General features: G+C 59.4%; 1 protein-coding gene across 1 annotated transcript in view; it reads left to right on the top strand.

Moving 5' to 3' along the window:
- Window positions 1-22776, top strand: part of LOC119112275 (tyrosine-protein phosphatase Lar-like) — a 63884-nt gene that overhangs the window by 11102 nt on the left and 30006 nt on the right. The window contains 8 exon segments of the mRNA XM_037236390.1: window positions 7223-7414; window positions 10864-10974; window positions 12791-12915; window positions 13295-13445; window positions 17535-17674; window positions 18438-18579; window positions 20637-20731; window positions 21599-21806. Of these exon segments, the coding sequence (XP_037092285.1) occupies window positions 7223-7414; window positions 10864-10974; window positions 12791-12915; window positions 13295-13445; window positions 17535-17674; window positions 18438-18579; window positions 20637-20731; window positions 21599-21806 (1164 nt within the window).

Here is a 22776-nt window from a genome sequence, read left to right as displayed (position 1 = left end):
TTGGAATTCCAACTATCCAGCCGTCAGGGTCTCCCTGAAATGCCTTCAGATTTGCGGCTGCCAGAGATTCAATAGTTGTATCTTACTCTGACGGGGGGCCAATGGGGCAGCCAAAAAGGTCCTAGACCCCCGACTTTTGACAAATTCAGTATTGACCCTGTCAAGATCAGGCCAATGTTGACTGCATCGGCTGTGAGGAGACGACAAATATAGACCCTGGCGCCCCAAACTGGGAATACGTCTATTAGCCCCGCTGTCTGATGCCAGCAAAGAGTGGATGGCTTGTATAATCTGTCCATTCTGTGTTCATGTCCTTCTTGCTTGTCAAACTTGCAAATTCCGATCAAGTGGTTCCTTCTTGTTGATATCGAAACGAGGTGTGGTCAGAACCCACGGCCGTGCTACAGATGAAGTGGATGCGGTGTAGGTCAGAAGTCACACACTGGCACGATCAGGAGGGTGTCACTGGTGTGGTCAGGCAGCTGAATCACTCCTCAGATGAAGTGGATGCGATGTAGGTCAGAAGTCACACACTGGCACGATCAGGAGGGTGTCACTGGTGTGGTCAGGCAGCTGAATCACTCCTCAGATGAAGTGGATGCGATGTAGGTCAGAAGTCACACACTGGCACGATCAGGAGGGTGTCACTGGTGTGGTCAGGCAGCTGAATCACTCCTCAGATGAAGTGGATGCGATGTAGGTCAGAAGTCACACACTGGCACGATCAGGAGGGTGTCACTGGTGTGGTCAGGCAGCTGAATCACTCCTCCGTCCAGCGTCTGCGAACCAACACGACCTCGGAGCAAATGTCACACAATGGTTAGCTCGTTTTCCTTTCAGGCCTTGTTGCCGGATTCTGTACGGATTAATTCTGGTAATGAGGTTGTCATGAATGCAATTATACGTAGATTAGTCGTTTTCAAAATGTTAGAAAACTCCAGTTGACCAAGGCCACCCATCGAAGTCTGTCTTTTTGGGTCTCGACTCGGGATTACCTATTTCTGTTGCTTTAGCCAAACGGATATAAACAAAACGAATGGTGGAAGTGGTCTGTTCAAGTGAGCTCAGATACAGCCGCCATGTAATGTGTTATGGCGCGTGCTCTTTGGTCTTGGTGCCAAGATGTCAGCATGAGAGCTTACGGTCGTCTGTGTTTGGGGCTGCTGAGGGCTTATTGGGCCGGAAAAGAGCTTCCATGACAATGACCGGTGAGAAAGGATTTGTTGGCTGGTGCAGTGCGAGGCAAAGAAACCACAATTTCAGTGAATCTGTGATTATTGTTGCGAAGCAGTAACATTCCATGTCTACCGATATTTCATCAACCAGCCGGACCTTTTGGGCTTGAAAAAATCATTTTTGGAATCAGAAGTCTCTGCTCGTAACAGCCGAAATGAAATTGGAAGATCTTTTGTGGGTCCCAATCCCTAAATCGGTTTGGAATTGACAGTCATACGTCTAACGTAACGCATTGATGTACACAATGGTACTGGCTTTCATGTGTGTTGGAACAGGAGGAGGGGAGAAGGATGACTTGCCCAGGCTCACGCACTTTTTGCGGGGTTAAGCATAACTCTTTAATGATGCGTGATACAAAATCTGTAAAACCTGTGGCCTACGCAGTTTTTGGAATGTTCTCGCCCTGCGCACATCCTTTGCAGCGTTTTGCAGTCTCTATGTGCCTAATGGCGTATTTACATTCAGTCAGAACTGGCTCATTGGTCCGCTGACACACACTACTTGGCTTGTGCATCGTCCCAGGAAACACCTTCAGGTCAGGGTGTCTTCTCCAGGGCGGTGGAAAGACCTATCTGTCTTGGCCCCCAGTGCAGTCTGCCTCGAGTGACCGACGGCCCCACGTGTGACCTATCTCAGGTGACCGGTGGCTGGCGTGTGACCTATCTCAGGTGACCGGTGGCTGGCGTGTGACCTATCTCAGGTGGCCAGTGACCGGCGTGTGACCTATCTCAGGTAACCGGTGACCGGCGTATGACCTGCCGCAGGTGACCACCCTCCCCCGGCGTGTGACCTGTCTCGGATGACCGGTAACCTCCCGTCGTGTGACCTATCTCGGGTGACCGGTAACCTCCCGTTGTGTGACCCGTCTCGGGTGACCGGTGATTCCTCGGGATGTGACCTGTCTCTGGTGACCGGCGGTCCGACGGCGGCCGTGCCGTCCATTGATCGCCGCCTGGTTGGCCCGGTCACACCCGACTCCCGACGGCCGTGCACCGAGCCGGCCAATCTAGCCGGCGCGCAGCCGCCCTCTCAGCAGCCTGTTTATTCGATTTGGGAGTAAATGAGTCAGGCCTGTCAGGCTCTAACTTAAACCTGGCCGGGAAAGCGCTCGTCGCCCTAAAGAAAGCCTGCTAAAGTGCATTCTGCAAGGAAGAGCGCTCCTCGAGGGTGGCGGGCGTGGGCGGCGAGAGGTCGGCAAAACATGGGGGGGGGGGGGGGCAGCGAGGTCGACGTGTGGCCGGTATAAGGTGAGGAGGGAACAGGCACTGTTCGAGGAAATTGGTGGTGGTTACTACCAGGAGTGAAAGGCCGAGTGCCGGCGGCTATTTGATATTTCGGCCTTGACAGCCGGCGGCGGTTCCCTTGCTAATGGTCGCTGAATGTACCTGCGGCCGAGTGTCCTCGATAGGAACCTCGAGAGCTATGAAGCGATGGCTCTTTGTGCGCCGGGTGGGCGGCACTTTGATTCCAGCGTCGGCACAGGATCAGAGACCGATCCTGCTGCCGGTGGTATTGGACCCGGTGGTATTGGACGCCGAACAACGGAAGGCGTACTCGGCCGTCCCCTCGCGCGGTATAGGACGCGCTATTTGCCGTGCGCGGCGCCACTCCCAAGGAGGGATGCGGTTGTCGAATGCAAATTGGTTTCATAAGCAGTAACGGCCGCGCTTTGAGGCCGAATGCCCGCGAAGTCATGCCGCCATGCTGCGGAACGCTGGCCGCTGCGGCCTGGTGGCAGGGCCGGTCGCTGGTCTGGCGCGCGTCTCAGTACGGCCTGTACAGCCGCGCTGCGGGGCCACACACATCGCCCTTGCTCTTGCTGCCGTTGTTTTGTGTACTGTCGGAACATGTGCAGTGCCGGTTAGGGTCAGCTGACATAGATTAGCAAAACCGGGCGCGCGGGGGGGGGGGGGGGGGTAGGGGAGGGGAGAACACTCAGCTATTACGTCAGCCATCAATCATGAACGTGTACACAGTGAACGCCGCACAGTCAAGGCATCCCATGTGCTGACGCTCGTGCCCTGCGGCTGAGTGAAAACGTTGCGCAGCACGTTCAGTTTTCAAAATGCTGCTACCGCGCTACTTGTGATGATAACGATGCAATCTGATACATTAACCGACCGACGTTTGGGTAATGTGTCGCCATAGCCGCTGAAGTCGCCGGGCAGGCCGTTTTTCATGATCATGGCCAAAAGAAGACCCCCATTTCCATGAGATGAGCATTCCCGTGTTCCAAAATATATAACACTATTTGCGTAGAGGGCGTCTGTCCGTCTGTCTGTCCGTCTGTGGGTCGTCTTTTGGCATTGACAAGGGTGTAGATCAAACGGTGGGTCGCTTCTGCGTGGCATTTTGACACGATGCACGTGCGCACGTGGTGATGTGTTGAGGCGAGTTTCGCGCCCATGGGGTCGACGGGTGGCGCGTGGCGCGTGTTTGAATGCGCGTTTTTTGGCCCATTGGCTTAGCACGGGCGGGGCGAAAAAGCGACCTCAACAAAAATCGGCGCGCGGCCTTTCGAAGCCGCGGCCGCATCTCGGTAACTGCCGGTCGGAGCAACGCGAAGTCAACACCCTTCGACAGAGCGTACAACGGGGAATCGCGTGATGTCACGTTTGGCATTGCACGTGCCACGTGCGCAACGGCGGGGAAGACAGATTTTCCCCGTTTTCGATTGTTTTTCACGTTTTACGCCACCGCTCGGTAACGGAAGACGTTGGAGGCGTGAATCCGATTTCAAAGCGTCCACCCGTGTACCGGCTACATTTGGCGTGCCCAACACGATAATATGCGACGTACCGTTGCGCCGGTAGTCGGCGTGCAAGCCGGACATGTCGGGATTCGGAAAAAAACGGGGCCAAATGCAACACGCCGGCGTCGAATCGGGCATCATGATCGCGGCGAAATTTACCGCACCGCACGCACGGATGCATTGGCTCCAATTACCACCCATTTCTTAATCGCCATATGCACTTTTTCGCTGAGACATCCACTTTACCTAAAGAGCCACAATATCGCCGTCGGAATATCGCCTTTACGCGACGTCGGAATGCCGCCGATCGACCACCCGGTCTCCGCCGCCGAGTAATTCAAGTAAAACGCAGAAAACGCGCGTGCGTATTCGTCTGCCGTTCATTCATTTAACGCGGGCGGAGTAATTGAAATTTCCGCGCCGTGATGGCCGAAAGTCCGCAGTATTCCATTCATTCTCCGTTCATGGCTTCGGTGGAGGCGGGAGGGTCGGCAGAGGATCTGAGTAGGGGTCGCTCCGCAGATGGAGGACGGCGCAGAAAGAGGGCAGGAGGAGGAGCCAAACCGCAGCTAGAGGACGGATCAGGAGAAAGAACAGCACTGGCGAGAGACGGCGTGCCATAGCGGGTTTCGTGCCGGTGGGGTCAGTGGGTGGCGTGTGTAGGGAAGCTGTTAGGGCCAAAGGGTGTCTCGGGTCGCTGGCCAAAGGACGACAGGTCTTACTTGTCTATGATACTGTTTGTGTAGGGTGCGTCTGTCTATCTGTCTGTCTGTTTGTCTGTCTGTCGTCTGTCTGTCTGTCTGTCTGTCTGTCTGTCTGTTTGTCTGTCTGTTTGTCTGTCTGTCTGTCGTCTGTCTGTCTGTCTGTCTGTCTGTTGTCTGTCTGTCTGTCTGTCTGTCTGTCTGTCTGTCTGTCTGTCTGTCTGTCTGTTGTCTGTCTGTTTGTCTGTCTGTTTTGTCTGTCTGTCTGTCTGTCTGTCTGTCTGTCTGTCGTTTGTCTGTCTGTTTGTCTGTCTGTCTGTCTGTCTGTCTGTCTCGTCTGTCTGTCTGTCTGTCTGTTGTCTGTCTGTCTGTCTGTCTGTCTGTCTGTCTGTCTGTCTGTCTGTCTGTCTGTCTGTCTGTCTGTCTGTCTCTGTCTCTGTCTCTGTCTCTGTCTCTGTCTCTGTCTCTGTCTCTGTCTCTGTCTCTGTCTCTGTCTCTGTCTCTGTCTCTGTCTCTGTCTCTGTCTCTGTCTCTGTCTCTGTCTCTGTCTCTGTCTCTGTCTCTGTCTCTGTCTCTGTCTCTGTCTCTGTCTCTGTCTCTGTCTCTGTCTCTGTCTCTGTCTCTGTCTCTGTCTCTGTCTCTGTCTCTGTCTCTGTCTCTGTCTCTGTCTCTGTCTCTGTCTCTGTCTCTGTCTCTGTCTCTGTCTCTGTCTCTGTCTCTGTCTCTGTCTCTGTCTCTGTCTCTGTCTCTGTCTGTCTCTCTCTGTCTATGGGCCGTCTTTTTACGTTGACGCGGGTGGAGGTCAAACGGCGGGACGCTTATGGGTGAAACTTTGACGTGATGCGAGTTTCGTAGCGGTGGGGTTAACAGATCGCGCGTGGCACATGTTGCAAGGGGCATTTTTGGCCCATTGGCTTAGCGTGGGTGGCGCAAAAAAGCGGCCTTGCTAAAAACCGGCAAACGGCCGTTCAAAACGGTCGCCGCATCTCGGCAACTGCCGGTCGGAGCGACGCGCAATCAACACTCTTCGACAGAGCGTTCCACAGGAAATTGCTTGACGTGACATGTGGCACTGCACGTGCCACGTGTCACGTGCACGGTGGCTGTAAAAACGGATCTTCTCGTTTTTGAACGTTTTTCACGTTTTACGCCACCGCTCGGCAACCGGAGCCGGTGAAGACACGAATCCAGTTTCAAGGCGTCGACCCGCGTACCAGCTACATTTCAGGTGATCAACACGAAATTGTGCGACGCACTGTTGCACCGGAATTCGTCGTGCAAGCCTGAAATGTCAGGATTTGTAAATACGGGCCAAATACAACACGCCGTCGTCGAAACCGTCGCCACGATCGCGGCGGAATTCACATCACCGCATGCACTGATTCATTGACTCTAATTACCACCCATTTTTAAACCACGTTTTCGCCTTAACATCAACTTTACCCAAAATACTACAACATGATTTTTTGCGACGTGGAAACACCACCGATTGATCGCCCAGTCGCCGCCGCCGAGGAATTCAAGTAAAACGCAGGTAAACACACGAACTTAGTCGTATGCCGTTCATTCACTTGGCGCGGGCGGAAGACTGGAAATCATAGTGTTGCAATGGCCGACGGTCAGCGATATTTCGCTCATTTTCAGTTGGTTCTTTCGGTGCGGGCGGAAAGGTCGAAAGAGGATGCTGTGGGGGGTCGCCCCGCGGATGGAGGACGGCGCGGGAAGAGGGACAGGAGGAGCCGCACCGCAGCTAGAGGATGGATCATTGGAAAGAACAGCAGTGGCGACAGACGGCGTGCCATCACGGGTTTCGTGCCGGCGGGGTCAGGCGGTGACGCGTGTAGGGGAGCTGATAGTTGGGGTTGAATGGGAATTCGGACTTTTTAAAATGAACTTGTTTGCTAACTACTTGGGTGATTGACGCGTCAAGCCGTGCAGCGGTTCAGCGCAAAACTTGTTGGGGTGTGGCTCTGACATGGAGGCACGTTGGTGGCGAAAACCCGCTTACATCCCCTGAGTGCCCGTTCGTGAGCACACCGCACGTTTTCACGTGCCTCTTGACCTGTGTGCGTGTATGTGTGTGTGTGTGTGTGTGTGTGTGTGTGTGCGTATGTGTGCGTGTGCGTGCGTGCGTGCGTGTGCGTGCGTGCGTGCGTGCGTGCGTGCGTGTGTGTGTGTGTGTGTGTGTGGTTTGTGTGGTGTGTGTTCGTGCGTGCGCGCGTGCGCGCGTGCGTGGGTGTGGGTGGGTGTTTTTTTTAACGCGCTGAAGCTGGCGTTGCGAGGCGAAGCCCGGCCCGCAGCGGTGTCCGGCCATGTCGTGTCAACGCAGAGGTCAGCATCGGTGTCGGCGGTGGTGACAGCGCCGATGTCATCGTCGGTGTCGTCGGGACGTTAGTCTCAACACCATTGTCGGTGTCGGCACGAGTGTCGGCACCAGGATCGGTGTCCGCGTCGGTGCCAACGCCGGCGCCCCGGCCGGCCGCGTGACACTCGCAGCGGCGGCGCGTCTGACCGCGCGGCCCCGCTCCTCCAGAAACGCATCGGCCGCCCGGCTTTCCACGCATCATCCAGCATCCGACGCCGCAGCTGGTGGAGAAGGGTCACGACTTTGTCGTCAACTGCAAGGCCACCGGCGACCCGGAGCCCACCGTGCGCTGGTTTATGAACGATGTGCCTATCAACACGTCCAGCGGCCGCTTCGTGCTCCGCGACCGGCCCAACAGAGGTGAGTTGGCTGCCGCCGGCGGCCGGGGGACTGAGCCTGACTGTCTCTACCAACCCAACAGCGGAAGGTCGTGTACTGAGCCTGGCTGCAGGCATTCAGTCGATCGGCTTCCTGGAATGCACGTCTGGCCGTGCCATGACGCCATCTATGGCACTTGCGCCGGGTACCGCTTGATACGCGGTCCACTATTTCCGAACATTTATAGGCGCAGGGATGTAGGTTGTGGAGGCCTTAATCCCTGTTTTGGTGTAGTGCTGCCGTCAACTAACTTCTCTCCGTAACGGGACAACTCGCCAGTTTGTGAATGGCCGTGGCAGGTTTTGGCTGCATGGTTGGCTGCAATAATGCGAATCCATGCTTCCCGTATTCATACTTTGACAGCTATTCTGTTAATGGCTGTGATGATTTGGTGAGTGGCCCCTCAACGCGCCGCGCCACGCTCGTAATTCCGCTTTACGAGGTGCGCGGCGGGTGGGAGCCAGCTAATGCCCGGCTATTACCGCGTCGATTTCGTGACGGCGTGTCTTGAGCGTTGATTCGGCGTGGTTAGCGCGGCCGGGACGCGCTGTTTGCGCCCGTGCTCGACGACGGGTGCTCCCGCTCCCGCGGGTCGGGAGGCACACGGACGGTTCGAGCTGGCTGGGCTGGGTCGGACCGACGCGGCGCTGACCAGCCTCACGGCCGCGGCCTGAGCCCGACGCCGCAGACAGCAGGCAGCCGTGCCGAGTCGGGAGCCTTTGGGCTGTCGGTCGAGCCTTGTAGGCTTTATCGGCTTTGTCTCGAGCGGCCTGGGGTCAGTCTGAGACTTCCTGCTCACCTGGGGTCAATCTGAGACTCCCTGCTCACCTGAGCAGGGTGAGCACGACTCCCAATGCGCACAGACTTCCTGCTCACCTGGCGCACTTCCTGAGATCTCAGCTCGAACAGAGCCGTACTTCATCTGTATGTACATGTTCCTCACATCACTCCCTCCCTGTCTCCCCTTAGGTTTCTTGACTTCCTTTCTTACTCCATTTTATATCCATATTGTGCGCGCCGGGCCTGGCCGTTCGAAGTCGCCCACCGCGCTCGCAGAATGAAAACCGGAGCCGCCCGCTCGAACCTGCGTGCAAACGCGTGTGCGTGGATCTGAATTTCGCCGGTCTCTAATGATCAAATAATGTCTGCCTGCCGGCCGGCGCCGGCCGCGCCATTTCGCTTTGAGCCGACCGCGGCTCGCTCGGCGCGCCGGCGGAGGTCGCTCCCCGCACCGGCGGAGGTCGCTCCCGCGCCGCTCAAAGGCTGCATTGAGAGGCTGCAAAGGCTTCCTTGCCGTGCTTTGGCGCAGCCACGGAGCGCTCCGCTCGGGGTCTGGATGCAAAACGGCGCTTTCCGCTGACGCGACAGCGTGGCGTGCGTGGCGGCGGCGGCGCAAGTGGACAGCTGTCGTTCGTTGGTGCCGGCTACACCGCGAGTGAGGCCGGCGCGCGGCTGATGACATGTGACGTCACTGAGGCGACTCTGGCATTGTAACGCTGCTCACATTGGCGTGTCCTGCTTTCTGCGTCGCGCCCATGCGACCGTGGGCAAGATCTGTGCAGGTCTGACGTTCGTCTCAGTCTCCAAAAGGTTTGCCGTCGTCCTGTAGCTATGTGTTTGCTTGCATATTTAGATAATATGTTTTACATGGACGCACTGCGGTTGCACATAACCGACACGGAAAGCATGTTATGTACTAGATATCAGTTGAGATATAAAATGTTGCATGTTGTTACAAGTTACGTATTACATCTTACATGTTGCAAGCATGCCTCTGCGGATACTTGCATGCGTTGTGTTTATTCATTTAAGACGACTGAACATTACATATAGCGAACATTTAGATAACTTAAGGGACATTTTATGACGGCAGATGACCTGAGGTGCGCGTGATGACGTCAGATGACTTGAGGTGCACGTAATGACGGCAGATGACCTGAGGTGCGCGTGATGACGTCAGGTAATTTGAGGTGCATATGATCACGTCGGATGACTTAAAACCCATGTGGTGACGTCAGATGACTTGAGGTGCACGTAATGACGGCAGATGACCTGAGGTGCGCGTGATGACGTCAGATGACGAGGTGCACGTAATGACGGCAGATGACCTGAGGTGCACGTGATGACGTCAGGTAATTTTGAGGTGCATGTGATCACGTCAGATGACTTAAAACGCATGTGATGACGTCAGATGACTTGAGGTGCACGTGATGACGTCAGATGATTTGAGGTGCATGTGATCACGTCAGAGGACTTGAGGTGCATGTTGTCACGTCAGATGACATAAAGTGCATGTGATGACGTCAGATGAATTAAGATGGATTGAGGTGCATGCGGTGTCTGAAAGTTGGGTGTTTCTTAGCGTTTTCGGCCGCCAAGACATTTTATTCTCCATGATACACAGCGGAAATGCTGTAAAAATTGTTCTCTGCGTGCAACGTGAGATGGAAACGAGCCGCTCCCGAAGCTTCGACAGCATCGGGTGCCACACGCGCCTCAAGTAGACGAGGGACAATGCTCGCGAGCTTCAGCCGGCTATTTTCATCATATCGGCCACGACCTTTGCTTTCAATGCACTCAGTGCCCAGGTCCGCTGCCGCTCACCAGCACACGTTTAACGCAGCCACCGTCCACCAACGACACTCCACGTTCTGACGCGCAACAATCAACAACAACAGTGGCCTTGCCTGACGGGGCCGATAGCCAGGGGGGGGGGGGGGCGGAGAAAACAGAGAGCATCTCATATGCGTTACGATTTAACGTTTCTGAATGACACGCCAAAATCGTTGGAACACAAGAAAAAATTACATGAAAGTGCATGATGTCATACACGCACAAATCCATATAACGTAAAATGATCAGATATTGCGGGCAGAAAATAAGCTCTATGTTCTTTTTAATATTACCCGTATTAAAGTTCCATTTGAAGCTATGAAAATGGAAATTGTGTAATGGGTATAACACTGGCATCAAACACCATCCTAAACATTTCCTTGGGCACGTGGAAATCCACAGCTCCGCAAGTCTCCGGCAGCATTGGAGAGAAGGCATATTTTCCACCAAGAAATCCGAGCTGAATGCGGAATGAAAACGCACAAAAGGGGCATTAAATGGAAGTTTGCAATTCCTTCTACTGATCTACAGAGAGTCGCTACCAAATCACGGTGGGGGTGTAAAGCCAAGCAGAGTTTTGGGTTTGCCGTTGGATAGAAGTTCTAGTTTTGTATCAAAATAGGTACTTGCGTTTTTGAGATCTACCTTTTGTACAACTTTTGCTCATACAACAGCAATGTTATCTACTTTGAAATGTTGTGTTGCGGCACTATTGCAACTCCGCACGCCAACCCGTCCCCCTCTTCTTCAAGCAGGGTGTGCCGGCTCGGCGCCAGAGGGCAGCGATTGGCCCTGCTTATGTGCGCCGCCTCTTCCAGGTGACTTGGTCGTCAATGACTCTGTGAAGTCCGACGAGGGCAAGTACCGCTGCGCCGCCGAGAACGGCGAGGGCACCGTCTACTCGAACGACGCCACCGTCTACATCAGGGGTGAACACGGATGTGCAGCGACGCATGAGTGTCGCTCTTACACGGATGTATGACGGATGTGCGTCACCGATGACCCACCGTGTGCGCGTCTTGTGCGTGTATGCGTTTCTCGGCCGTGTCCCACAGCCGGGCTGAGATGAATCAGTTTGGCACGTCTGTTTGCTCTCGGGATGACCTTCTCCTTATTATCTATCTCGGGATGACCTATTCCTTATCATATAGGGTCGTCTTACATATAGGGTTATAGGGTCTTCTCTTTATTATCGAGGGAGGGTCGTCCTACAGTTCTGGATGTCATTTGCCCTGTGGGTACTTCCCGGACATCTGGGGCATGACCCCACGTCCGGTTGTCTGGACGCCTGAGGAAGGGAGGAGAGGGGTGGGGGTAGGGGGAAGCGAGGGGAAGGGCTGCTGTCCGGCCGCGCAGCACGGGCCCTCTTTAGTCGTCTGGCCGGCCGCGGCCATCTCATAACGTCTTATGAGGACATGTTCGAAATGTGGCGCCACCACCGCAGCAACGGCAGCGCATGCCGGGGCGAGGAGAAGAGCGGAGTTTTCGTGGTGCATGGCCGGATGTCGGCCGTGTTCCTTTCACGGCTGGTCGCCGCGGTTTGGTGTGCCGGGTGAACCTCAGTCCATAGAATAGCGTTCGTTAGCAGGGCACGGTCGGCTGGTGCCACAAGCTGGCCGCTGCCGGAGATATCCCGACTCTTGCACCTCTCACGAACACCACTTCTTCCCAAAGACGTGCGTTTGCACCCCATTCAACCACCTCTACACCTCGCGTCAGTTTTCGTAGGATTCCTGCCCCCCCCCCCCCTGGTGTGGCCCTTCCCTGCGTTCGTCCGCCACATGTCTGTACCGTTTGCACCGTGTGCGGGTGGGCGGTGTGTGGGGCACACCGTGGGACGGCGCGTCGCGTCTCCGAACCGGACGGCTTCGGCGCGCTGTGAGTCCCCGCCCGTCGGCGCGCCCTCCTCAGGCCGGTGACTGGCACCTCACTGCTCCGCTCGCTCCGGATCCACTGGAACATAAGTGGCCAAGGGTGGCGCGTCAACTTGCCGCGCGCCGCCGCCGGGCGGGATAATGCGCTGCAAGTTTAGCGAGCGCATGCCGGGCTCGGTGAGCCACCCCGGCCAGGTGTGGTGCCTACCTTTCGGGGCGTATTTGTCACGGCCGCAGCGGCCGAGTGCCGACTCGGTCACCGGGCCCGCTGATGGAAGGCCGGCTCGGTCACCGGGCCCGCTGATGGAAGGCCGGCTCGGTCACCGGGCCCGCTGATGGAAGGCCGGCTCGGTCACCGGGCCCGCTAATGGAAGGCCGGCTCGGTCACCGGGCCCACTGATGGAAGGCCGGCTCGGTCACCGGGCCCGCTAATGGAAGGCCGGCTCGGTCACCGGGCCCACTGATGGAAGGCCGGCGAGCGGCCTGGTGTGGGTCGCGGCCGTGGTGATCGGGTGTCAAGTGGATTTCCGTTCGCGCAGTACATGCGCTGAGCTGGTGTCGACGCGTCGTGCTGGGCGCGTTTTTGTTTTGCGACGCGCCAACTTGCCACTTGATGGCTTGATTACAAATATTTCTCGGGCACAGCTAGCCGTCGCCAATGTGGGGCACATGGATAAGTCGCCAGCTATTCGCCGGCTCTCCCCCGACGCTCATTTCCGTTTTCCTTTACCCTGCTGTGTCCCTGTGACCGCTCTCCGTCCTTGGGGCACGGTCCTGCCTGGCTTGCCATGTCGCTGTGACCGGTGTGTCCGCACAGCTGCCTTCGGTTGTGCCCGTTGTCCTCCACTGACCTGTGTTTCCGCGCCGCCAGTGCGCCGCGCGAAGCCGTCGTTCACCATCCTGCCGGACGCGGTGCACGAAGTGCTGGCCGGCGAGGACCTGAACCTTACCTGCGTGGCCGTCGGCTCGCCCGTGCCCCACGTCCGGTGGCACAAGGTGAGTGCCGACCGATCGTTCGCCCCCTCCCACTTCCCCCCTCCCCCTCCCGCCGGGTCCGGGCAGTGCGGACGCAGGCCGGGCTTCTGGCCACCGGCACCGCCCGGAGACTGGCCGACGCCGACGCACCAGAGGGCGGCTGGCGACGATCGCGTCGGCCGGATCAGGCGGGTGGGCCGGGGCGGGGCAGACTGAGACCATCGAACTGGCCCGGGGGGCCGCCACCGATGCAGCGTAGGGTGGAAGCAGCCAGCGACGGGCTGCGGTGGCCTGGCACTGTTCGCTGGCCGCTGTTATGCATGACACTATACTGAGTGCGCCGCGCGGCGCTGGCCGCGCCGCCCTGCCGTCGCTGACGTGGGGATGTCCGCTGCACCAGGAGCCGGGCATCGAGCTGAGGCCGCAGGAGCCGGCCCCGATCGGCCGCTCGGTCCTCGTGCTCAGCAACGTGCGTCAGTCCAACAACTACACGTGCGTGGCCACTAACGAGCTCGGCTTGGTGGCCAGCATGACGCAGGTCAGCGTGCAAGGTGAGCGTCAGTGGCCGGCGGCGCCGCGCCCGGCCGAGGGATGACGTCACCGAGCCAGTGGGCTGTCCACCCACGCCCGGTGCTGGAAGGGTATTTTTGCGAGGTCGCGCCGCCAGCGACAGTGCCAGTGTTTGCACTAGGTGGCTGCAGAGGCCAAGACTGCGTCAGGTAATACTAGTGGGATGGAGGGGCGGAAGAGGCAGGGGGAGGGCTCGGGTAGATTGCCAACCAGTCTGCCACGCCCAGGGGAACAGGGTGAAATAAATGGTTGGAATGTGATGGATGATGTATGCATTTCAAGTCACGCTGTTGCTGTTCCTTCCTGTCGCGGTGCCTATCTTGCGCCGCACTGTCCGACTGGTTCCCGTTCCATGCCTGAGCTGCATCCCGTTTGTATTTCCCGTTGTTGCTTTCGTTTGCTTCTCATTGATGTCTGACCATTCAGACGCCTCGCTCTGCTTCGGGGAGTTCTGGCCACGGTGTGTTTTCCCCGCTGACTATCTCAGTTTTTTCTAAACAAGTTAGCCAACGTAAGCTCCTCCGTCGGCATGCCAAGAGCCGTCCAGAAGAGTGGGCCTCATCAGAAGACTACCATGCACGGGGTGCTCGTCAGCGGACAGACAGCAGACGCCCGGCAAGAGTAGCAGGATGACTGGGATCGTCCGCATGTCGTGGGTGCGGGGTCGGATCTAGCAGGCTGGGGGAACCCCACATCACGGCTGAGCAGCAGTGGTCGGCGGTAGTTCCCGAGCCGGGAGCCTACGTTCCCACCGGTGGGAGGAGGCCAAGGGTGGGTGGTGACGGGGGGGGGGGGGGAGGGGAAGGACGGCCCACCTCAGCGGTGGAACTCCGTCCTCTCGTGATGCCGTGGCGGGAGCTGACCCCTTGGGCCTCTCTCCCAGGGGAAGAGCCGAGCGAAATGTCAAATGCAACGAGATGAAAGGCTAAGCGCGCTGCTGACGCGAGTTGTTCAGGGAACGACCAGAGCCGGTGACGGTCATGATTCATTCCGTCCTCAGACCATGCGGAACCGGGTGGGGGCGTTACGCGCAGATTTCACGATGTGGGGAAACCTCCCGGTCTCGTCCCGCACCGGGTCCAAACACAACACGGCCCGGCCGGCCGGCGTGGTCCGCGCGCGCACGCACCTCGTGCCACGGCCCTGTCGTGTACGCGCTGGCCGATGGGCCGGTGGCAGGCGAGCTGAAGCCCTTCCATGCCGTCCGCGCCGACAGTGCTCGTCGTATTTTTATTTTTTTGTCGCGCTCTACAGAGGCTCAGACGGTAACTAGTCCGAGCGTCTGTCGTCAAACGGGTGGTGCGTGCCCGTCCGTGCCCACCTCCGTCAGTAATTTTGATCTCCATGGTGCCGGGTTTACGTGGGCGGGGTATAATTGGTATGCAGACGTGCACATGGCGTTGCAGCGTGTCCGTGACACGAGCTGCGTGGCGGTCGGTCGTTCTGCCGTAGAGCGCCGTGGCATGCAGAGTGCTGCGACGTCATCGCGCCGGCCGGGCCAATAGCTGACCGTAACCTAGCCCGACACCATGCATGTGCCATCAGACGGGCCAAACGGGTGCCCGGCAGAGCCCGTCCGATTCCGAGAACGGACTTGAGCACCGCTGCGACCGGACGCGGGGTGCCCAGAGTGTCCACTGGTGACGTAGTCCCACGATGCGCAGCTCTTTTCGCCGCTGGCCACTATGGTAGTCTGAGGGCGGCGGAGTTCAAATCGGGGGTACATACTGTCGTCTTGGAGCGCTCGCCGACTGGGCGGACCGGACACCAGGTGCGTCGGCGGCAACTAACTTTGCACTGTCCCGCACCCCAAGTGAATAATTCGCCTTAGCGTTGGTGGGTGGCGAGTTCCGCGCGCCCGGTGCGGGGCCTCGAACGTCACTGGTCCGCGGGAGCATGCCGTCGCACGTCGCCGCTCCGGCCGCAGAGACGACGCTACAGACCGGCCGGCTGACACCGCGGCCGCCCGATGCCCGGGCGGCGGCTGTATGACCCAGCTGCGGTCGGTGTCGCAGCCTCAGTCGACACGGACGCGGAGATGCGACGGCGCCGGCTCGGCCCCCGGTCCGGCTGCCGGCGCCGCCGCTCTGCCGGCACCCTGTCACGCCCGCCCGAGACGAGCGCCGGCCGACTCTCCGCACCGGCTGAGGAGGGGCGTGACGTCCGCTGCCGGCGGCGCGCACCACTCTCACCTCGCTGGAGAGGTCGCTGCACCGGCGCCCGTCGCCTGCCCGCCCCGCTCCATACGGTCTAAGTAGCGCGCTGTCGGTGCTGCTGCCGCACGACGCGAACGTCACATTTAGTCGCGCGACTCCTGTCCAGATGCGGCACATTTCCTGGTGGTGGCCGGTTGGAATAACGGCTGGGTAGGGTAGTGGCTTGACCATCTCGCTCATGATCAAATATACGGAGGCATTCTTGTGCGGCTTATTTGTAACGGTTTTACCGCAGCAGCCGACAGAAGAGATGATAAAACATCCCATATTAGATAGAAGAACAACGCCTGTCGTAAAAATGAAGTTCCAAACCGTTGTAAGTCATCAAAATTTCAGCAAATATACATGAATCAGCAAAAGTACATGACAATGAAACATACTTGTATATACAATATTTGGTTGTTCAGTGCAGCTGCGAGCAACATTTCTCATGCATGAAATAGTTTTTTTGGGTCTTCTTCCTCGTTGAACCATACCTAAAGAAGGTGTAGTGACAACAGTACCAATATTACGTGTGTATAATATTAATGCTGTGTATCAATACACCTTTATTTTTCATCTGGCCCTTCAGTTACGAATGAGACCCATAGTATTGCTCTCGTGTAAAGCTATATAACCGAGCACGTTGATGTTCGTGCCTCGGTAGGGAAATAACTGCGAAATGGCCTGCGACAGTCTTCCACCATAACTGTCTAGGTAGATATGGTATTTACTGCCCTTCATTTTCCGACCATTGCGCGCAGCACAGTTGTCCAAGCTACGGCGTGCATGTCGGAGTATCTGGACAGCCGCTCACGCCCCGGGGCTTTAGCTCCTGACGGACAGGTGCGACTGTGCTCACGACCTTCGTGCGGCTATATGAGGCCGGCCGTGGCTGTTTTACCGCACCGGACGCGCGGCAGCCCCAAATAGACTTCTCCACTTCTGTAATGGGGTCCGTAATGGGATGTTTTGTGCGTAACGGGCCGCTCCACCCACACTGTGACGTTTGCGCCGGTTGCCGGCTGCTGTGCTGGCTTTCGGTCGCCTTGCTTTCGCTGATCAACGGTCCCGCGCTGTGCACGTTTGCTGTCGTGTCCGCCGCACTGGACCTGAGCGGCCATGCAGCCCAGCCCGGCAGCGTGCCGCTGCCGGGCTGGGCTGACAGGATTCCCTGGCCGCCGCGCGCCGGCTGGCGGCAATGAACTCATCGGGCGTAAATCCGGCCGAGACGCCCCCAGAGCCCCGCAGACAGCACGGCAAGACCTCGCCGACGGCCGGCGCTGACACCTGCCCCCGGGCTGGGTCAGGCCGACTCGCTGACGGGCCCAGGAGCCTGGCAGGGGGAGGGGCGTCGCAGGAGCACGGGCACGGCACGAGCCGGGCGTGGGTACCACAGGAACCGAGAGAAGGGCGCAGCAGCTGCAGGTGGAGGGCGGATGCCGGAGAAACTGGGAGATGGGTGCCGTAGAAACCGGAGGACACCATTGGAGCTAAGGAGCGCATCGCATTAGCCAGGAGATGGGTACACCAGGAGCCGTGAGGGGCGCTAAGGAGCCGCTGGAGTGTGACAAGGAATTCAGGAGAGGGTCGCCGCAGCACCCTTCATTTGACGTTCGATGATCTCCTCCTGGCAGGACGTGAGGTACGAACCAGAGACTGCCGCTCACTGAGACCCAGTAATCGCCTCAAGTTCGGGCGCGGTCTCGCAGGCGTGCGACGCGTGACGCGCTGCAGGCAGGCGAAGATAGGAGGGCTGCGGGTGCCGCGCCGCGCTGGCCGGCGGCGAGCGCTACGCCGAGGCGATGTGTGAGCGCGGACCAGACGGCCCCGCTGTGACCAGTGTCGGTGACGTCGCCTGAATGTGGCCCGCAGGGCTGCCGCGGCCGCCGACAAACCTGCGCGTGTTGGACGTGACCTCGGAGGCGGTCCGCCTCTCGTGGTCGTATGACCTGGACCAGGAAACCATCCAGTACTACGTCATCCAGTACAGCCAAAAGTACGGTGTGCAGCAGGTGAGGCCGGCGCGCGAACGGAGCGGAGCGGCTATGGCGCTCGTTCGATCGGCAGCAGGTGAGGCCGGCGCGCGGACGGGGCGGGGCGACTGTGGCGCTTGTCCAGTCGGCAGCAGGTGAGGCCGGCGCGCGAACGGGCGGAGCGGCCGTGGCGCTTGTCCAGTCGGCAGCAGGTGAGGCCGGCGCGCGGACGGGGCGGGGCGGCTGTGGCGCTTGTCCAATCGGCAGCAGGTGAGGCCGGCGCGCGGACAGGGCGGGGCATGAGGCCGGGCTGTGCCACACGTTCAGTCAGTCGGCGGGTGGCCAGAGTGTTGTTCATACCGACTGGCACAGGCATCGTGTTTGGCGTTCGTAAGCCACCGGCTGCTAGTGACGTTATCCAGTGTATTAAGCGTGCATTTATCATACAACAAAAGTGTTTTATTTTCCCGCACATGGGCTGGCACTTAGATGCAAGGTGCTTGTTGGAGTGGTGCGTTCCCCACGGTAAACATTTCATAAAGTGACAACATCTGCTTGCAGCTATTCGTTAAAGAGCGTTTGCAGAATTCCCGAGCACTGACATGAGAAGGTTTGACTCCTTTGACGCGACTGACAGTTCCCAGCTTGGTAACGACAATATTTGTGTGCGCTCGACACGCTCGACATGGCGCCGGTGGTGACGTCCAGAGTGTCTGCGCCCATACTGCACCATGGCGACATGGCGCCGGTGTGTGGCGCCCGCGCGCTGCTTCCGTTGATGACGCCGGTGTCTCGGCCGCAGGAGATCAACGGCGTGATAGCGCTCCACTACGTGGTGCCCAACCTGGCGCCGTTCACCGAGTACGAGTTCCGCGTGATCGCTGTCAACAACTTGGGCCGCGGCCGACCCAGCGCGCCCGTCCAGGTCACCACGCACCTGACAAGTGAGCCTCGGGCGGGCTCTGTCGGCCTGCCTGCCGGAGGGAGGGAGGGGAAGGAGGCAGGTGGGACGTGTAGCCCTGAGGGCGCGTGTGGGATGGCTGGCTTGACGCGCCTCCGGACCGCTCACGCCGGTGGGCGGGGAGAGTCTCGACACCGACGACGGCCGCCTGGTTTACGACATTCGAGTCAGGAACAGCTAACACTGCACGTGCCGCCCGTCCGTCGGGTGTTGGAAGCGAGGGAGGGGGAGGGGAAGGGGCACCTGGGCTGGCCCACACACCTGTTGGAGCGGCCACAGAGTCGACGAGCTGCTCGGAAACGCGTGTTAATGGGTGCCGGTGGTGCCGTGCTGGACCCGTTTCCGTGACTTCATTATGGACAGGCTGGACCGCCGTCGTCTCGTCAGGGCGTCCATTAACCTGTTCCTCGGAATCATGACTCGTAGCCCTAGGTTTCAGGGTGGCGGATTTGTGACAGAGACTCAGCGGTGTTTGAAAACGCTGTAATGTGTCGGGTTGTTTATGGACGCATGTGTGCAACCGGCGAGGTGTCGCGTCTGGATGGCGGCTGGGCGGCCGGAGCGCGCCCGGCTGGAGACGACACCACCGACCCGGCCGGCCGCCAGGCGTGGCTTAGTCGGGGGCCGATTACGGCCACCGGCGCGTGGCATCAGCAGGCGGCCACTGTCAGCGCGAGCCGCGGCGCGTCGCCTTATTTGCGGTCGGCGGGCTGGCGGCGGCGCGGCCGGGAGTGTGTTCCCTCCCCACTGACCCCCGAGAGCGAGAGAGCGAGAGAGCGAGAGCAGTGTACCTGTGACCCGCCGCCGCCCTGCCACCTGATGTGTTACTCATGCGCGCCACGCAAACGCGTCTGGCTTTGATCGGCACCGGCCGCCGATCAGGCTCTAATGTCATTGTCTTCTCTCCCGCGTCACACCGGTAACCTTCAGAGGCTCCCGTAAGTTGATTTGTGTTTTCTCTGGTCTTCGGTTGCTGTTTTCTTTGCTCTCTCTGTGTCCACTCGGCGCTGCCGACGAATTATTGTGTGTTGGTTGGGGTTTTCACTGAAATGCGTTGCCCACATTTCGAGGTATGGTTTCTGTTGCGATTGCGTGTAATGTCTGCATTTGTGTTACTGCGCACTTCACATCTGTACTGTTTGTCAGCCGCTTTTATTCACGCTGCTTTCCTGGTATCTATGGACTGCATGAATTTGAAACGGACGAAAGAGCGCAGTTGCCGGCGTTTGTCTGTGCTGGAAGCGTGCAACATTATCGCACACCTGTAGGAGCGGAGCACCACGAAGCGGACCTGTTGCGCCGTTGAAACTGAACCCGCTGTGCTGTTTTAACGGCGGGTGTTTAGGCGATGGGCAGTATCACACCGCAGCTTCGAACCCTCGTGAGGTGCGTGTAATCCGAGCCTGCGCCGTGGCCGTCTGCGGCTCTCGGTGCCGTGGCCGTCTGCGGCTCTCGGAGCCGTGGCCTGCTGCGGCTCTCGGTGCCGTGGCCAGCTGCAGCTCTCAGTGCCGTGGCCAGCTGCGGCTCTCGGTGCCGTAGCCAGCTGCGGCTCTCGGTGCCGTGGCCGTCTGCGGCTCTCGGTGCCGTGGCCAGCTGCGGCCCTCGGTGCCGTGGCCAGCTGCGGCCCTCGGTGCCGTGGCCAGCTGCGGCTCTCGGTGCCGTGGCCGGCTACTTGGCCGGTGACCGGAGCCGCCGTCCCGTGAGGCGGCCAGCGGACGGCAGTCCGGGCACGCGCCCGCCTGAAAAGACACGTGTGCGCCGCTGCTATCCGGTTTCCGGACGGCGTGCTTGAAATTGCGGCGGCGCCGACTGGCCGGCGTGACGGGCGCACCTGGCGGCGGTCAAGATGGGCCCACCGGCCGGCCTTGGCGCCGCTCGGTGACTGTGCCTGCCTGCGTGCGCGGCAGACTAGGAGTCCCAGCGGCAGTCTGGCTCGGCTCGGCGAGCTGCCGTCAGCTGTGACGTGCGTGATCCGCCGCTGGGTCGTCGTCGTCCGCTTAGGCTCGGTGTGTGACGGTTGCGTCTGTCTGTCTGTTGTAGAGCCCGGCTCGGCGCCCAAGAACGTGCGCGTGCGGCCGCTGGGCTCCAGCACGCTGGTTGTCATGTGGGACGGCCTCGACAAGCCTAATGTCCAGGTGAGAGGCCGGCGGCCGCGGCCGCGCAGGCGCCACCTACTGGCCACCGGCTGGTCACCGGCTGGCCACCGGCTGGCCACCGGCTGGCCACCGGCTGGCCACCGACTGGTCACCGACTGGTCACCGGCTGATCACCGGCTGGTCACCGGCTGGTCACCGGCTGTCCACCGGTTGGTCACCGGCTGGTCACCAGCTGGTCACCAGCTGGTCACCGGCTGGTCACCGGCTGGTCACCGGCTGGCCACCGGCTGGCCACCGACTGGCCACCGGCTGGCCACCAGCTGGCCACCAGCTGGTCACCGGCTGATCACCGGCTGGCCACCGGCTGGCCACCGCCTGGCCACCGGCTGATCACCGGCTAGTCACCGGCTGGCCACCGGCTGGTCACCGACTGGTCGCCGGCTGGTCACCGGCTAGCTACCGGCTGGCCACCGACTGGTCACCGGCTGATCACCGGCTGGTCACTGGCTGGTCACCGGCTGGTCACCGGCTGGCTACCAGCTGGTCACCGGCTGGCAACCGGCTGCCGGCTGAGCCGCTTACAGTGTGCCGTTCCGAGTGCTCTATGCCGTGCGCTGTCCCTGTCCCCAGTGCCTCTCGGCTCTCCAAGACACGGAGGCCTCCGTGACGGCGGAGACGAAAAGGGCGAGTCTCGTGCTCTGGTGAGGCGTAGGCCTTCCCTGGTTTTGCTCCTCTCTGCCTGCAAGCTGCCGTTCCCAGCGAGTGAGCCGGGAGCGCTGTCAGCTGACCCGTGTCGGCGCTGTTATCGTGATGTGTTGTCCGAATTTGGGATAGCGATCTGCGTGGTCGCTCCTGCTCCTGCATCATCATGGGTGCGGTGTCATGACGCTGCCAACTGCCGTGCAGATCACCAGCTACAAGGTCTACTTCACGATGACGCCCGACCTGCCGCTGAAGCAGTGGGAGTCGGAGGTGGTGTACGCCGGCGGCGGCACACTCACCACCCTCTCCGGGCTGGTCCCACACGAGATCTACACGCTCCGTGTACAGGCCGAGACGCTGGCCGGGCCCGGGCCCATTTCGGTGCCGGTACGCGCCAAGACGCAACAGGGCGGTAAGTGATGCACCAGCCGCTGTCGGCTCCAAGATCGTCTGTGGGCTCTCTCTCTCCAGCCTGTCGTGCGGGCCTGCGTGCGGGCCTGCATGCGGTCAGGAGAGGGCTGGCCGGGTGCTGTGGACTCGTGGCCGGTGCTCCGTGTGCGACAACAAATCACCAATCACGAGGGCAGGACAGGGCTGGCCGGGTGCTGTGGACTCGTGGCCGGTGCTCCGTGTGCGACAACAGATCACCAAGCACGAGGGCAGGACAGGGCTGGCCGGGTGCTGTGGACTCGTGGCCGGTGCTCCGTGTGCGACAACAGATCACCAATCACGAGGGCAGGACAGGGCTGGCCGGGTGCTGTGGACTCGTGGCCGGTGCTTCATGTGTGGCAGCAGATCACCAGTCGCGATATTGAAACTCAGATGTGTGGTGCGTGTTGTCGGCATTTTGTCAGGTTGTGCGTTGTATCGACGAGGGAAAATGGCACGGCGAGATGCATTGGACCCGTAGAAAACGCGCATGTATCAAATTACGGCGATGCCCTTTTGCCTCGAGCCTTCCACAGTTCTACATGCTTTTACGATTGTCCAAATCCGTCGGAAAGGCCCGCAGGGTGTTTCCAAGTCTGGATCTTCGGCGTCGATTTTTTATAGTCGCTGATGACTTTCAGCGAGCTAACGAAACCTGAAGCTCGGCCGGCTGTCTGAGCGGAACCAGTGCTCCAGAAGAAGCCATATTTGATTATATGAACAATTAGATTGAGTACCTCTTGGACCTTCCGGAACTGTGTCAATTAAAGTTGACAGAAACCTCTTCGCCACTTAATAGCCTCATTTGGCAGTGCGTGGTAAGCTTAGCTCCGGGTCTCCACTGGCTGCGAAGGCTGGTCCGACTGCCGGCTACTTCCACACCTGGGTCCGCCGGCGGCGGCGGCGGCGGCGGCGCCGCCAGAGTCGCCGGAGATCGGGCCTTATTGCGGGTT

The sequence above is a fragment of the Pollicipes pollicipes genome, unplaced genomic scaffold, assembly GCF_011947565.3.
Source record: "Pollicipes pollicipes isolate AB1234 unplaced genomic scaffold, Ppol_2.1 Scaffold_7261;HRSCAF=8764_pilon_pilon_pilon, whole genome shotgun sequence".
Classification (NCBI taxonomy): domain Eukaryota; kingdom Metazoa; phylum Arthropoda; class Thecostraca; order Pollicipedomorpha; family Pollicipedidae; genus Pollicipes; species Pollicipes pollicipes.
This window is presented reverse-complemented; position numbering and strand designations above follow the sequence as displayed.